Raw genomic sequence first — 17,500 nt, 5'->3', positions numbered from 1 at the left:
ATTAGAAGTATTCATGCTCGATTTACATTTCACTCTTCTACTTCTTCGTATTCAGAACGAACTGCGTTAAATACTTTAGAGTACATGTATGGGAATATAAGTGGAAGTACTTGTCATACATACTGAGTGAACTGCAACAGATGGACGGATATTCATTTTCCTGCAAACATTGTAACGGGATAATTCCATATTTTGTGAATTTGTTTATCTGCTTTCCTGCTGACAGTCAGATTAGAAGGTATTATTTTATTATTTAGTACAAAAACCTTACTGAAAAAGCTGTGTTTTGTGCCCCAGGAAGTCATTGCAAACAGCTAAGAAAAAACAACATGGAAACCACAACTCTACTTTGATTTTTGTAAGAATTGAACGAACCAAATGCAACGTGTAAGCAACCTTTAGAGGACTTTTTACCTTTTGGACAGAGCCATGCTAGCTGTTTCCCCCTACTGCCAGTCTTTATGCTAAGCTAAGCTAAAGCAGTAACTGCTGCCTTAAATATAACTGACAGATAAAGGAGTGGTATCAATCGTAGTGCAAGAAAGCAAACTGTATTTCCCTTCATTGTTGTTGAGAGAAGTGGTTGCTATTTAAAAATTAGAATATGGCTAACTCAATAGCTAAGATGGTTTTTGCTGTCTTAAAACATCAACTTGGGATTTCTAAGAACTTCTTCAACACATTTCATAGTAAAATCCGGTGTGGTCTTAATGTTTCTGATGGATTTCAGTATTTCACTAAAGCCCTAATGCTTCTACTTGATGAGTGGAAGGAAACGCGTACAATTATTTGGTCCACGATTTGCTATCCTGCTTTCCTAATGTATGGAAGCTACTGAGGATAGGCCGGTTTGGCATTTTGCATACAGCAAAGTGTCTTATACTACAGAATGTATGCATGTATCTGCATTATGTAAGACACAGTTATCAGTGAGTGGCTGTGGCTCAGTGGAGAGTGGGCTGGACTTCGAATCAGGGGGTAGCAAGTTTGAGTCCCACTGCAGTCAGCATGTCGTTGTGTCCTTGGGCAACACACTTGTGGGGATTGTCCACACTGAATGTACTGTAATTTTCGGACTATAAGCCGCGCCTTTTTTCCCATTTTTCGACGCTGCGGCTTATATAACGGTGAAGCTAATCTATGGATTTTTACAGCTAACGGCCACTAGGGGACCTCCTAAATCTACAGTCCACCACCTTTAACTCTATGGGCTCTATGGCCGGTCCGCGCCCCCCACCTTTAAGCGGCGGGCTCCAGCAGGAAAAGCTGGAGGCCGGAAAAGAGTGAGACAGGTAGCGCGCAAAAGTAAAAGTGGAACCGAGAGTGGTAGGAGAGACAGAACGAGAGCAAGACAGACAGACATTACGAGAGCGAGACAGTTTGTCCCCGTACCACTGGTTGAAAACCACTGCTGTAGATCACTGCCGGTACGTGCGCTGGGAGCGCACCGTTTAAGTTTGAAAGTTGAAAAGTGTGTGTGTCTGAAACGCTATGTGATACAGTACAGTTTACACAGCACATGTTCTGTAGCTACTATTGCACTAAGTGCTAACACTTGAATACGTTATGCAAATATGCAACTTGTTTGTTGAAATGTTAATAAATGGGAGCTTCCTCAAACAGCCATCTCTTTCCCGACAATCCCCTCTGTGCACGAACCCTTACATATGGTAATGAAACATTCAAACACCTGCGGCTTATAGTCCAGTGCGGCTTATATATGTACACATCATTCAATTTAGCTGCTGGGCTTATATTCAGGTGCGCCTTATAGTCCGGAAATTACGGTATTTAAGTTGCTTTAGATAAAAGCATCTAACAAGTGACATTTAATGTAATCAGCAGATACCTGAAGATGTGTTGTTTACTGTAATATTGTCTCAGGTTAACCCGATAGCTAAGAGGGCTTTCTACTGTCTTAAAACACAAGCTTGGGATTCTAAGAACTTCTTCAACACATTTTATAGTAAAATCTTGTTTAATCTTAATGTTTCTGATTGATTTCAGCTTTTCACTAAAGCCCTAATGCTTCTTCAGCAAAGTGTCTAATGCCACATAATGCATGCATGTGTGTGCATTGTGTCAGTTATCAGCAGTCTCTACAGATGTGTTGTTTACTGTAACTCTGCTCTGGATGAATCTGTCCCGTGTGCCGCATGTTTAGATGTTTCCGATAAATCTATTGAGAGTCGTGATGTGGAGCTAAGCTTTGCCTCTGTCTGTCAGAGACGTGCTGTACAGGCTCAGGGAGGTCAGTAATTACACCCGCTGACGTCTCATTAAGGCTTGATTCATTAGCTCTCGGTACTCTGAGGGGTCTGTCTGTTTCTCAATCAATCATGCATCAGTGACCGGTGATTCACCGTGTGTGAAGAAACAAGAGGAAGTCTGTGACATTCTGTGTTTTAGGTGCAAATAACGTGGGAACAAAAGACAATGTGAATATGAAGCTGCTTTTACCTGCTGTTGACGTTGTAAAACATTGTGAGACTGACGTGTGTGTGTGTGTGTGTGTGTGTTTTCCAGTGTGCAAATTCAAAGCCCACAAACGCTGCGCAGTCAGAGCCACTAACAACTGCAAATGGACGACTCTGGCTTCTATAGGGAAGGACATCATAGAGGACGAGGATGGGGTGAGTTTACATGTGTTATACAATTTTCCTGACAACAGTACAAATGTATTTAGAGCCAGATAATAATAACTCTTGTTTAAACTTTTTAAAAGGACATTTTTGTTTTTATTAATTGTATCGTTGTGTTTCTTACCAATGATGATTACAATGAAGTTTTATGGACTTCAATAACAATCTCTTGTATTGCATACCCATGAGGATGTTTAAATTACATTTAATAAAAAGTGTGATAACATGTTTTATGCTCATAAATTCATCAATGTCAGAAAAAGGAAAAAGATTCGGAGCCAGTATCAACACACAAACTGCTCCTAGTAGCCTAACCCTAACCCTGTTCAAAGTGCTTCCCATTCATTGAGCCGTGTTTGTGTGTGTGTGTGTGTGTGTGTGTGTGTGTGTGTGTGTGTGTGTGTGTGTGTGTGTGTGTGTGTGTGTGTGTGTGTGTGTGTGTGTGTGTGTGTGTGTGTGTGTGTGTGTCACAGATTGCGATGCCTCACCAGTGGTTGGAAGGAAACCTGCCTGTCAGTGCCAAGTGTGCCGTGTGTGATAAGACGTGTGGCAGCGTGCTGCGGCTGCAGGACTGGCGCTGCCTCTGGTGCAAAGCCATGGTGAGACATCTGTCTTTCAAGGCTGCCTAATTATAGGTTTACAGGATTGAAATCATACAGAAAACGTATCTTACTACTAATCACAAACGGGACATTTAAGACTGCAAAAAGCTTCCTCTCAGCACATTTATGACGATACATCTTCATCTGCTCGATTTCCATTTCACTCTTCCACGTCGTATTCAGAACGACCTGCGTTAAATACTTTAGAGCACATGGAAAGTGTAAGTGCTTCTCGTACTTACTGAGTTTCATTTTTTATAAACTTAGGAATTGAGGTACGCATTTTTATCCTTTTCCTGCAAACGTTTTAAAGGAAGAATTCCATATTTTGCGAATTTCTGCTTTCCTGCTGACAGTCAGATTAGAATCTATTTATACGTGAATAAGATATATTTATTTTAATAATAATACGTTATGTATACAGCGCTTTTCTAAAAACTCAAAGTCGCTTTGACAGAGCATTACACAACAACGAAAAAAATACATAAAGAGACAAACAAAAACATAAAAAGGGGGGGGGGATGGCGCGTAATGACTCGACTATTTATTGTTTGCAGCTTCTTAGCTTTATTCAATTCAATTCAAGGCTTTACCATCATGTGCACGGCAGCTGCAGTGTAGATATTTCAGTGATCAATACCAGAGCAACATGAACATATAGAGAGGCAAAGTCCCGCCCTTCTACTTCCGCCCCATGCGATCTTATTTCAGAAACAAGTCAATGGAGAGAGAAAAATTATCTTTCGATCCCGTGTGAATTGTTCCATGGATTACACATCTGATGTTTGTCAATCTTACAAAATTATTTCCATGTAAAAAAAGTCACAGTTTGTGAAAGATACGCAACGAGAAAGACTACAAATCCCAGAGTCGCGTAAGGGATGTCATTAACGTTCAATCCAATCCACTTTATTTATATAGCACATATTCAAACAGACGGTTTTACCAAAGTGCTTCACAGCAGACATAACATTATAATCAAATATAATAACGTAACACATTGCACTCGTGTTACTCACCGAAACCTTGTAAAGCCGGTCCCGCACGCTGGCTCTCACGGAACCGACTAACTCCCCTTGTGTGTATGTACAGCTCTCAACATGCACAGACTTGGAGTGATTTTCACCTCTTTTAATACTTTTCGTCTCAATCTGAAAGAAAGAAGTGAAATGTGCCAAAGAAATTTGTTACTTCAAAGTTTTACGACACATTTTTATTTGTTGACTTGCAAAACTATCTTTTAAATTGACAAACATCATATGTGTAATTCGTGGCACAATTCAAACGGGATCTAAAGATAATCTTTCTCTCTCCATTGACTTCAATACACAATTTTTCCGAAATAAGGTCCCATGGAGGTCCCCCGGAAAGGGAGGGACTTCGCCTCTCTGTATAGGACATAAAACAAGTACAACAGATCAAATAGAAATAGTGCAAGAAGAGTCTACACGTACATGGAACATGATATATTAGATAAATAATTAGCAAGATGCAAACAGATGAATGTTTATGGATGTTCTTTCAAACGTGTAATAGTCTTATGGCCTGTGGGATGAAACTGTCCACTGCCATCGCTTCTTGCATTTATGTTTCTATTGTATTTCTTCCAGGTGCACACAGCCTGTATGGACATTTACCCTCGAAAGTGTCCTCTGGGTCAGTGCAAAGTGTCCATCATCCCCCCCACCGCGCTCAACAGCATCGACTCTGATGGTAGGCACCTCACACACACACACACACACACACACACACACACACACACACACACACACACACACACACACACACACACACACACACACACACACACACACACACACACACACACACACACACACACACACACACACACACACACACACACCTATTTCCCCCTCCATGCTCCCACTTCTTTGGCTGGTGCCTGAAAACAGAAAGACAAGCCACAGTTATTATATTACCCAGTGTTCATTCTTCTTCCTGTTGTTATAAAAGGTGTTCCAAAGAGGGGCGGAGCATGGCTTGTGTTTCAGGAAATTGGCAGTTTCTTGTAAAGTGAGGTGGTTAAAAATAACCAGACACCTGACAGGAAAACACACACCTTTGTGAGGGTGCCAAATACATTTTGAGGCAAGGTGTGTGTGTGTGTGTGTGTGTGTGTGTGTGTGTGTGTGTGTGTGTGTGTGTGTGTGTGTGTGTGTGTGTGTGTGTGTGTGTGTGTGTGTGTGTGTGTGGGGGTGTGTGTGTGTGTGTGTGTGTGTGTGTGTGTGTGTGTGTGTGTGTGTGTGTGTGTGTGTGTGTGTGTGTGTGTGTGTGTGTGTGTGTGTGTGTGTGTGTGTGTGTGTATGTGTTTGTTTGTGCGTGAGAATAATTATATTGGACACACCTATCAGGAACATTTTGTGAAAAAGCATGAACACACACACATCACAGAAGAGGAAAAGTCTGCAGATGGCTGTGTCTGTTCTACTGTGTGTGTGTGTGTGTGTGTGTGTGTGTGTGTGTGTGTGTGTGTGTGTGTGTGTGTGTGTCCTTCTCTATTAATAGGTCTTATCTGTCTATGTGTATTAGTGCTGTCACAATATTTGATTCTCACTAGCAGGCCAAAAGATTATTAGAATTGTTGCGATACATATTGAAAAAAATATATGTGTATTACTATCAGTGAAATTCATCTTTTACTTTTCTTTATCTTGCAAAAAAGATCCCATACTGCGACTTTAGAGAGTCGGTAGCCATATATGAACAAAAGATAACACAAGTAAGGAAACATACATTATTTAAAACGCTCTGGATTATTGACACAGTAATATCATGTGTGTATTATTCACATAGTAATATTTCATTTTCAATAACGGCATATAGTGACAGCCCCAGAGTGTGTGTGTGTGTGTGTGTGTGTGTGTGTGTGTGTGTGTGTGTGTGTGTGTGTGTGTGTCCAGAGTCCACATTAAATCCATTTCAGATGAATATCAGCACCTGTGAGACAGACTCTGATAAGCATGTGTGATTGGATGTCTGTAATGGAAGCCAATGGCAGGGTCTCACACACACACACACACACACACACACACACACACACACACACACACACACACACACACACACACACACACACACAAACACGCGCGCACACACACACACACACACACACACACACACACACACACACACACACACACACACTGGAATCGGCTAATTGGAAGATGGATAAAAAAAAAAGGGAGGATGGGGACTCCGGATGAGAAAGCAGCGGAGGAAGAAGGGCAAATAAAACCAAAAAGATACCCAAATGCATGCTGGGAAAGAGACGGGGGGGTTGATGTAATTGTCTGAAAGGCAGACAGTAGCACGTGCTGCAGCATTGTGTCTCCCCTCCTTCCCTCGCTTCCTCCCTCCCTGAATCCATCCTTTACTGACACCCGCACAGAGGCAGATACAGACAGAAGAGAGAGATCGAAGAGGGGGGACAGAGAGAGATTAGAGAGCAGAAGAAAGACGTGAAGGGAAAAAGCAATAAGAGCGAGTGCGAGGAGGACACACACACACACACACACACACACACACACACACACACACACACAGTGGAAGCCCTCACGAAGCTGTCGGCACACTGTGCAGATTATGCTGTAAGCACAAACCTCTTGTTGCATTACCTCCTGCAGATTAGTGTGTGTGTGTGTGTGTGTGTGTGTGTGTGTGTGTGTGTGTGTGTGTGTGTGTGTGTGTGTGTGTGTGTGTGTGTGTGTGTGTGTGTGTGTGTGTGTGTGTGTGTGTGTGTGTGTGTGTGTGTGTGTGTGCTCTGCTGGCATCATAACACGTGTTTTTGGCATGTGCTGTGCTCCCATGCAATATACCGCTGCAACCGCTGACTGATAGTGGGGATGTTTAACGATAACAGAGTGGTTTTATATCAGTGACTGAAAAACGGATGTTCCTGTTTGAGATAGACCCTGGGTTGAGGTTAGTAAATGAGAAAGGCTTAAGTCAAGTCAATATTGCTGCAAAATCTTCAACGTTTGGGATCATTTGAACCGTTATGGTGTTAACTAGAGGCTTGAATATACTTCTTGAAAAATGCTTGATGCAGGATCTGGTGTTTCATCCTTAAAAGCACCCTAACCCCAAAACTTTATTTTTCACAATTGCACTTAGATTTGCAGTGCCTGGGTATTTTCTGTGTGTTTACCCTAAAAGTGCTTGAAAGCTGTACAAACCCTGCATTTAGCCCAATATCATAAATAAATAATTGACCTTAAGGGGATTTACCATCAGTACAGCAGACCACACTTTCGGTCCCTTGCCCTAAATCCTAAAAAGTACACCTAAAAGTACTTTTGACTTTTGGAAATAATGGAAGCAATCTCATGAAAAGCAACAGAGGAGCGCTTCCTCTTCCAGGAGAGACAGGCATGCAATAGACCAACATGAAACATTACAGGATAGGTTTGACAAAAGGGAAGATGGATGGTGAGAATATTATCTGGGTTTCAACTTCCGTACGCCGTCAAACAGACCTGAGCTCCAACACAGAGACCTCCAGAAAGACCTGAAATGTAGTTATAGTTTGTTGGAGTGGTGGTTCATCGAACATCCCATGTGGTGTGAACATCTAAACACTGGATCCAGCTAGATCTTATATCCACATCTGATGGTTCACAAGGGTTCCGTTGCTGTGGATGATTTTATTTAAATAAAAAGAACGATTTCATGCATCCACAGGATTCAACTCTTTTCTTTCAACATAGGTAAGAATCGAAGGGAATCTGGAAGGTGGATAGTAGAATAGTCTTTATACAAGTTCAATGAGATGAGTAGAGCTGCTGCTTTTTCTGAGGTGCCATCAAAAATACAAAAAACAACAAGAGACGTTCAGGAGAAGACAACATACAAACAACAAGCTTTCATACTTCAATATGCAGATACAGTATATGGTTCCTTTGTTCTTCAGTCTCTGGTGGGAAGGAAGTGAAGGTTGGAGCTTTAAAGGCTTCGGTGGTGGTGATGCAGGTTGAGAGGGTAGAGAGGGTAGAGACTTGTGATGTTTAACATTAGCCGCTTTCGGAAGTCCCCGGAGTTAGACTCCCGGCACTAAAACTGGGGGTAAGTCTTTTTGGTGTGAACGCAAACTTCCAGGCACTATCGGAACTAAACGGGAAAAGTACTCCGGTGTGAACGCGCCTTTGAGTTATTTGTACCCAGAAAACCTTCATCCCTCTCTCCTTCTCTCCCCTCAGGCTTCTGGAAGGCCACCTGCCCCCCCTCCTGTGCCAGCCCCCTCCTGGTCTTTGTGAACTCTAAAAGTGGAGACAACCAGGGAGTGAAGTTCCTGCGGCGCTTCAAGCAGCTCCTAAACCCGGCGCAGGTCTTTGACCTCGTCAACGGGGGGCCGCACCTCGGGTCAGCAAAACAAACTCACCCTTTAGATTCTAATATAATATCTTTGCTTTTAAATGAGTGTTCTTAAATGCCCTTTTATAATATGTTTCTTAATGTCTTTCATTTTTGTAAAGCACTTTGAATTGCCTTGTGTTGAAAGGTGCTGTATAAATAAACTGGCCTTACCAAATATGTTTAGACACACTGTAAATATGAAAATTAATATAATTGTGTGTGTGTGTGTGTGTGTGTGTGTGTGTGTGTGTGTGTGTGTGTGTGTGTGTGTGTGTGTGTGTGTGTGTGTGTGTGTGTGTGTGTGTGTGTGTGTGTGTGTGTGTGTGTGTGTGTGTGTGTGTGTGTGTGTGTGTGTGTGTGTGTGTGTGTGTGTGTGTGTGTGTGTCAGTCTGCGCCTGTTTCAGAAGTTTGATAACTTCCGGATCCTGGTGTGTGGAGGAGACGGTAGCGTGGGCTGGGTCCTCTCAGAGATCGACAAACTCAACCTCCACAAACAGGTACTGGAAGAAACTCTAGAGTTACAGATGCATCGAGAAGCTTCAACTAAACCTACATTACAAAAGCCTCAGTGTTTGACTCCCAACACTCCAGCAATTTAGACGTGTTCAAGCGTACTGTGCTTTTGGTTCTTACTTTGAATTTCACACACAAACATCAAATTGTATCAAGTTCGTCTTTAAAACAGATGAAATAATTATGATGGATGATAATAATAATAATAATAATAATAGCCTCAATATATTTGTTTGCCTTGCTATTAGATTCAGTTGGGTTTAGTCCAAATTAAACTCACCCATGACCTTGATGGTAAGAAAATGAATCACTCAGGATTGAATTGAACACTGTCCGTCCACATAATCTTATTTGATCATTTCTTAATAACTTTTGAAGTCCTGGTACTGAACAGAAAAGAGCCAAAGACAGCTTAATGTTACCTAAGAAGCATGTATACAAAAACAAGTTTGCAGCAGGCTGGAACTGTTCTGTATCTCTTTTCTGCATAGGTTTTATGAATCTGTTATTCCATTTATTGAGTTCCTTTCTGTTGTCTTCTTATTAAGTGTGAATGGTGATGAAAAGCACTTTGAATTGCCTCTGTGTCTGAAAATGATCTATATAAATAAACATACCTTACCTTTTGATGCCATCTGCCTCCTGCTCCTGTGTCTCAGTGCCAGTTGGGGGTCTTGCCGTTGGGCACGGGGAACGACCTGGCTCGGGTGCTGGGCTGGGGGCCGTCCTGTGACGACGACACGCAGCTGCCCACCACCCTGGAGAAGCTGGAGAGAGCCAGCACCAAGATGCTGGACCGCTGGAGCATCATGACCTACGAGATCAAGATCCCCCCCAAACACAGCTGCCCCACCACGCCTGAAGGACCCGACAACTGCCAGGTACACACACACACACACACACACACACACACACACACACACACACACACACACACACACACACACACACACACACACACACACACACACACACACACACACACACACACACACACACACACACACCAGAACTGACACATATACACACACATCAACACACAGAGCATGAGGAGGAGAGGAGTAAGAGTAAGAGTATGAGGAGGAGGAGGAGGAGGAGGAGGAGGAGGAGGAGGAGGAGGAGGAGGAGGAGAAGAAAGAGGAAGAGGAGGAAATACTGCCTGACATTTTCAATCAAACTTCAACTCACTTTAGGTTCAAAACTGGACACAGGAATAGAAACATCCTGCAGTAAAGTTTAATGAAAGCTGTGAGGTCTGATGAGAGGAATGTGCTCTACTGCTCACTACAAGATAAAGAAGTATATTCTAACTTGTGTTTTCTCTCCAGTTTCACATCTCAGCCTACGAGGACTCAGTAGCTGCTCACCTCACGAAGATCCTCAACTCTGAGCAGAACTCTGTGGTCATCTCCTCCGCCAAGTAAGTTCTTAACTTGTTAGCATGATGCCAAACCAAGTACGGTTCTTAACTTGTTAGCATGATGCCAAACCAAGTACGGTTCTTAACTTGTTAGGGTGATGCCAAACCAAGTACGGTTCTTAACTTGTTAGCATGATGCCAAACCAAGTACGGTTCTTAACTTGTTAGCCTGATGCCAAACCAAGTACGGTTCTTAACTTGTTAGGGTGATGCCAAACCAAGTACGGTTCTTAACTTGTTAGCCTGATGCCAAACCAAGTATGGTTCTTAACTTGTTAGGGTGATGCCAAACCAAGTACGGTTCTTAACTTGTTAGCATGATGCCAAACCAAGTACGGTTCTTAACTTGTTAGCGTGATGCCAAACCAAGTACGGTCCTTAACTTGTTAGCGTGATGCCAAACCAAGTACGGTTCTTAACTTGTTAGCATGATGCCAAACCAAGTACGGTTCTTAACTTGTTAGCGTGATGCCAAACCAAGTACGGTTCTTAACTTGTTAGGGTGATGCCAAACCAAGTACGGTTCTTAACTTGTTAGCCTGATGCCAAACCAAGTACGGTTCTTAACTTGTTAGCGTGATGCCAAACCAAGTACGGTTCTTAACTTGTTAGGGTGATGCCAAACCAAGTACGGTTCTTAACTTGTTAGCCTGATGCCAAACCAAGTACGGTTCTTAACTTGTTAGCGTGATGCCAAACCAAGTACGGTTCTTAACTTGTTAGCATGATGCCAAACCAAGTACGGTTCTTATCTTGTTAGCATGATGCCAAACCAAGTACGGTTCTTAACTTGTTAGCCTGATGCCAAACCAAGTACGGTTCTTAACTTGTTAGCATGATGCCAAACCAAGTACGGTTCTTATCTTGTTAGCATGATGCCAAACCAAGTACGGTTCTTATCTTGTTAGCATGATGCCAAACCAAGTACGGTTCTTAACTTGTTAGCCTGATGCCAAACCAAGTACGGTTCTTAACTTGTTAGCATGATGCCAAACCAAGTACGGTTCTTATCTTGTTAGCATGATGCCAAACCAAGTACGGTTCTTAACTTGTTAGCATGATGCCAAACCAAGTACGGTTCTTAACTTGTTAGCATGATGCCAAACCAAGTACGGTTCTTAACTTGTTAGCGTGATGCCAAACCAAGTACGGTTCTTATCTTGTTAGCATGATGCCAAACCAAGTACGGTTCTTAACTTGTTAGCCTGATGCCAAACCAAGTACGGTTCTTAACTTGTTAGCGTGATGCCAAACCAAGTACGGTTCTTAACTTGTTAGGGTGATGCCAAACCAAGTACGGTTCTTAACTTGTTAGCATGATGCCAAACCAAGTACGGTTCTTAACTTGTTAGCCTGATGCCAAACCAAGTACGGTTCTTAACTTGTTAGCGTGATGCCAAACCAAGTACGGTTCTTAACTTGTTAGCATGATGCCAAACCAAGTACGGTTCTTAACTTGTTAGCATGATGCCAAACCAAGTACGGTTCTTAACTTGTTAGCATGATGCCAAACCAAGTACGGGCTCTTAACTTGTTAGCATGATGCCAAACCAAGTACGGTTCTTAACTTGTTAGCATGATGCCAAACCAAGTATGGGTTCTTAACTTGTTAGCATGATGCCAAACCAAGTACGGGTCTTAACTTGTTAGCATGATGCCAAACCAAGTACGGTTCTTAACTTGTTAGCGTGATGCCAAACCAAGTACGGGCTCTTAACTTGTTAGCATGATGCCAAACCAAGTACGGTTCTTAACTTGTTAGCATGATGCCAAACCAAGTACGGTTCTTAACTTGTTAGCATGATGCCAAACCAAGTAAGTTCTTAACTTGTTAGCGTGATGCCAAACCAAGTACGGGCTCTTAACTTGTTAGCATGATGCCAAACCAAGTACGTCCTTAACTTGTTAGCATGATGCCAAACCAAGTACGGTCCTTAACTTGTTAGCATGATGCCAAAGCAAGTACAGGTTCTTAACTTGTTAGCATGATGCCAAACCAAGTACGGTTCTTAACTTGTTAGCATGATGCCAAACCAAGTACGGTTCTTAACTTGTTAGCGTGATGCCAAACCAAGTACGGGTTCTTAACTTGTTAGCATGATGCCAAACCAAGTACGGTTCTTAACTTGTTAACGTGAAGCCAAACCAAGTACGGTTCTTAACTTGTTAGCATGATGCCAAACCAAGTACGGTTCTTAACTTGTTAGCGTGATGCCAAACCAAGTATGGTTCTTAACTTGTTAGCGTGATGCCAAACCAAGTACGGTTCTTAACTTGTTAGCATGATGCCAAACCAAGTACGGTTCTTAACTTGTTAGCGTGATGCCAAACCAAGTACGGTTCTTAACTTGTTAGCATGATGCCAAACCAAGTACGGTTCTTAACTTGTTAGCGTGATGCCAAACCAAGTATGGTTCTTAACTTGTTAGCGTGATGCCAAACCAAGTACGGGTTCTTAACTTGTTAGCATGATGCCAAACCAAGTACGGGTCCTTAACTTGTTAGCATGATGCCAAACCAAGTACGGGTTCTTAACTTGTTAGCATGATGCCAAACCAAGTACGGTTCTTAACTTGTTAGCATGATGCCAAACCAAGTACGGTTCTTAACTTGTTAGCATGATGCCAAACTAAGTATGGTTCTTAACTTGTTAGCATGATGCCAAACCAAGTACGGTTCTTAACTTGTTAGCATGATGCCAAACCAAGTACGGGTTCTTAACTTGTTAGCATGATGCCAAACCAAGTACGGTTCTTAACTTGTTAGCATGATGCCAAACTAAGTGCGGGTTCTTAACTTGTTAGCATGATGCCAAACCAAGTACGGTCCTTCACTTGTTAGCATGATGCCAAACCAAGTACGGTTCTTAACTTGTTAGCATGATGCCAAACTAAGTATGGTTCTTAACTTGTTAGCATGATGCCAAACCAAGTACGGTTCTTAACTTGTTAGCATGATGCCAAACCAAGTACGGGTTCTTAACTTGTTAGCATGATGCCAAACCAAGTACGGTTCTTAACTTGTTAGCATGATGCCAAACTAAGTACGGGTTCTTAACTTGTTAGCATGATGCCAAACCAAGTACGGGTTCTTAACTTGTTAGCATGATGCCAAACAAAGTATGGGTTCTTAACTTGTTAGCATGATGTCAAACTAAGTGCGGGTTCTTAACTTGTTAGCATGATGCCAAACCAAGTACGGGTTCTTAACTTGTTAGCGTGATGCCAAACCAAGTACGGGTTCTTAACTTGTTAGCGTGATGCCAAACCAAGTACGGGTTCTTAACTTGTTAGCATGATGCCAAACAAAGTATGGGTTCTTAACTTGTTAGCATGATGCCAAACTAAGTGCGGGTTCTTAACTTGTTAGCATGATGCCAAACCAAGTACGGGTTCTTAACTTGTTAGCGTGATGCCAAACCAAGTACGGGTTCTTAACTTGTTAGCATGATGCCAAACCAAGTACAGGTTCTTAACTTGTTAGCATGATGCCAAACCAAGTACGGTTCTTAACTTGTTAGCATGATGCCAAACCAAGTACGGGTTCTTAACTTGTTAGCATGATGCCAAACCAAAACAGACTTCCACTAAAGTCCATTTCAACAAACTCTTTTTAAAGTCCCCAACATATTGATAGTTGTTTTCTATACGTTGTTTGTTTCATACTCCTTTTAAAACATCAAATGCTGTAATCATAAGTTAGCAATCAATCAAGTATAATGTGAACTAAATATATTTGTTTGTATTTGTATTCTATCAATCAACTAAATGTTAAACGTAACTATTTCCCACAACCACCTCAATCAAAATGAACACTAAGCACTTCAAACAAATCAAGGACCACTCATAGATACAATATATACCTGTAGATAGAGGTGTGTTCAATTGTGGGGAAATTCTTTTAATTGATATGTATTTATTTATTTGTATGTATTACTTGATATAACAGATCCACTGCATTTAACTAAACATGTTTGCAATAATAGTTTGCAAAGCCAGATTAAGCAAAGTTAGTTTAAAGATAGTTTTATGACCTGTAGTTCAAAACAGAGCTGTCAATCAAATCCAAGATTAAAAACATTATAATAGTTTTAGAAATGAGAAAGGAAGACGGCACAAAAGGATACAGTTATGAAAGTCTGCAGATCATCTGTCTGGTTTCTACAATGTTCATCAGAGCTCTGATTTCTTTCTCCTTCCTGTTGTCCCTCGTGTTATTGATCACACTGATGTGTCTTCTCGCTCCTCAGGATCCTGTGTGAAACAGTGAAGGATTTTGTTGCCAAAGTGGGGAAGGGCTACGAGAAAACGACCGAGAACACGGAGGAGTGCGACACCATGTCTCTCAAAGTAAGACTCAAACACACTTTATTTAACATCCTTCACTGAGAGGCTCTATTTATATTCAATTGAGTATTTAATATTCCATTCCTTAAATACTTAATGTGTATATAATATCCTGCTTAATATTTTGTTACTGTACATTTGTATTACTACTTTTCTAATGCTATTTTATTTCAATTTGAGATGTTTACATTTTGGATTGTTTATTTCTAGTCTTTTCATTTCTCTAATTTAATGCGTTGTGTTTGTATGCTGCTGCAACGCAGACATCTCCCACATTGTGATCAATAAAGTACTTTTTATCTTATCTTCAGAGGTGGGAAGTAGTGGAGTACAAATACTTTGTTACTGTACTGAAGTACATTCTTCTGGTATCATTACTTTACTCCACTATTTATTTTTCTGACCACTTTTTACTTTTACTTCTTACATTTTGAAACCAAATACCTGTACTTTCTACTTCTTACATTTTGAACTCAAATACCTGTACTTTCTACTTCTTACATTTTGAACTCAAATACCTGTACTTTCTACTTCTTACATGTTGAACCCAAATACCTGTACTTTCTACTTCTTACATGTTGAACACAAATACCTGTACTTTCTACTTCTTACATGTTGAACACAAATACCTGTACTTTCTACTTCTTACATGTTGAACTCAAATACCTGTACTTTCTACTTCTCTCATTTTCCAAACAGGCTGGTTCCTTTAGTCTGAATGTGTGTTTGGTGGCGTGATCATTATTATTTAGAGTCATTGCGTGCCTATTGATTTGAACACGATCCGTGTATCCATCATTTCCTGGTCTTCTCTAAAGAAGAGGGACCAATGAAAACGTTGTCATGTTGCCGTTGGTCACCATGGAAACATTCATTAGCTAACAATGACATTATTGTTCTATTAATATAAAGGGAGGTCAGGTACTCTTTAAAACAGCTGCTAGTTATGGGTACTTTTTACTGAAGTACATTTCAAAGCCTCTTTACTTTGACTTGAGTAAAGAAGTTTAGTCAGTACTTCTACTTTCACCAGAGTATCTTTAAACACGAGTATCTGTACTTCTACTTGAGTAAAGGACGTGTGTACTTCTACTTGAGTAAAGGACGTGTGTATTTCTACTTGAGTAAAGGACGTGTGTACTTCTACTTGAGTAAAGGATGTGTGTATTTCTACTTGAGGAAAGGACGTGTGTACTTCTACTTGAGTGAAGGATGTGTGTACTTCTACTTGAGTGAAGGATGTGTGTACTTCTACTTGAGGAAAGGACGTGTGTACTTCTACTTGAGTGAAGGATGTGTGTACTTCTACTTGAGGAAAGGACGTGTGTACTTCTACTTGAGTAAAGGATGTGTGTACTTCTACTTGAGGAAAGGACGTGTATATTTCTACTTGAGTAAAGGACGTGTGTACTTCTACTTGAGTAAAGGACGTGTGTACTTCTACTTGAGTATAGGACGTGTGTACTTCTACTTGAGTAAAGGACGTGTGTACTTCTACTTGAGTAAAGGACGTGTGTACTTCTACTTGAGTAAAGGACGTGTGTACTTCTACTTGAGTAAAGGACGTGTGTACTTCTACTTGAGTAAAGGACGTGTGTATTTCTACTTGAGTAAAGGACGTGTGTACTTCTACTTGAGTAAAGGACGTGTGTACTTCTACTTGAGTAAAGGACGTGTGTACTCTCTGCTTATCTTATCTATTTGAACCCTCTGTTTGCTCCTCAGTGTGCCATCCTGAACGAGAAGCTGGACTCCCTCCTGCAGACCCTGAACACAGAGAGCCAGATCTCCTCCCTCCCTCACGCCACTCCCCCCATCGTGGAGGAGGAGCAGGAGGAAGAGGAGGAGGAAGAGGAGGAGGCGAGCGAGGAGAGCCTGACGGAGCTGAAGGAGAAGCTGGAGGAGGTGGAGACGGAGAAGGGGAGACGCTCCGCTCCTCATCAGCTGTTCAAGAGCCGCGAGCAGATGATGCTGAGGGCCAACAGCCTGAAGAAGGCTGTGAGGAGGATCATCGAGCAGGCCGAGAAAGGTACTTATATTCAACTATATTAGATTCAGCTTTGCTGTGAAGGCAGAAAGTAGTAACAATAACATGCATCCAGTCAGAGCAGGCAGAGAAAGGTACTGCATGCACATGGATTACATTCAATCATATTAGATTTATTGTCAATACAGAAAGTAGACAACAAAATGCATCCAACCAGAAGTGCAAGAGAAGAAGTATAATTTATATAAATATGATGGATGCAATATAGAGATTATAGTATAAATATGAATAAACTAAAGAGAAGTATCTTTAAAGGTGGGGTAGGTAAGTTTGAGAAACCGGCTCGACATAGACTTGTTGTTATATTCCATGGAATGCTCTTAACATCCCGATAGCAATGAATATCTGAAGTGCTTTGACAAAAAATCCATTAAAACATATCATCTGTGGAAGCTGTGGTGCTGTAAAAAGCACGACCAATCATCTGAGCCGGCCCGGCTAAAGTAACTGGATGGCCTACCTGCCTGACAGCCTTCCATCTGTGCACAAACTTATCTCGTGCCCTCATTGGTCATGTGTGCGTTCCTGTTTGTTGGAGGAGGGGCTCTGGAAGGAAG

At 41.5% G+C, this 17,500-nt stretch overlaps 1 protein-coding gene across 1 annotated transcript in view; it reads left to right on the top strand.

Moving 5' to 3' along the window:
• The window catches only part of dgkh (diacylglycerol kinase, eta), a 95,219-nt gene that overhangs the window by 49,873 nt on the left and 27,846 nt on the right, over positions 1 to 17,500 (top strand). Inside the window, exons 7-15 of the mRNA XM_079665373.1 lie at positions 2,527 to 2,633; positions 3,116 to 3,241; positions 4,855 to 4,957; positions 8,461 to 8,623; positions 9,006 to 9,114; positions 9,790 to 10,011; positions 10,459 to 10,550; positions 14,800 to 14,899; positions 16,622 to 16,925. Coding sequence (XP_079521499.1) covers positions 2,527 to 2,633; positions 3,116 to 3,241; positions 4,855 to 4,957; positions 8,461 to 8,623; positions 9,006 to 9,114; positions 9,790 to 10,011; positions 10,459 to 10,550; positions 14,800 to 14,899; positions 16,622 to 16,925 — 1,326 coding nt within the window. The remainder of the gene's footprint in view (positions 1 to 2,526; positions 2,634 to 3,115; positions 3,242 to 4,854; positions 4,958 to 8,460; positions 8,624 to 9,005; positions 9,115 to 9,789; positions 10,012 to 10,458; positions 10,551 to 14,799; positions 14,900 to 16,621; positions 16,926 to 17,500) is intronic.

The sequence above is a fragment of the Notothenia rossii genome (assembly GCF_949606895.1).
Source record: "Notothenia rossii genome assembly, chromosome: 2".
Classification (NCBI taxonomy): Eukaryota; Metazoa; Chordata; class Actinopteri; order Perciformes; family Nototheniidae; genus Notothenia; species Notothenia rossii.
Note: the sequence above shows the minus strand (reverse complement) of the source record. Positions and strands in the feature narration are given on the sequence as shown.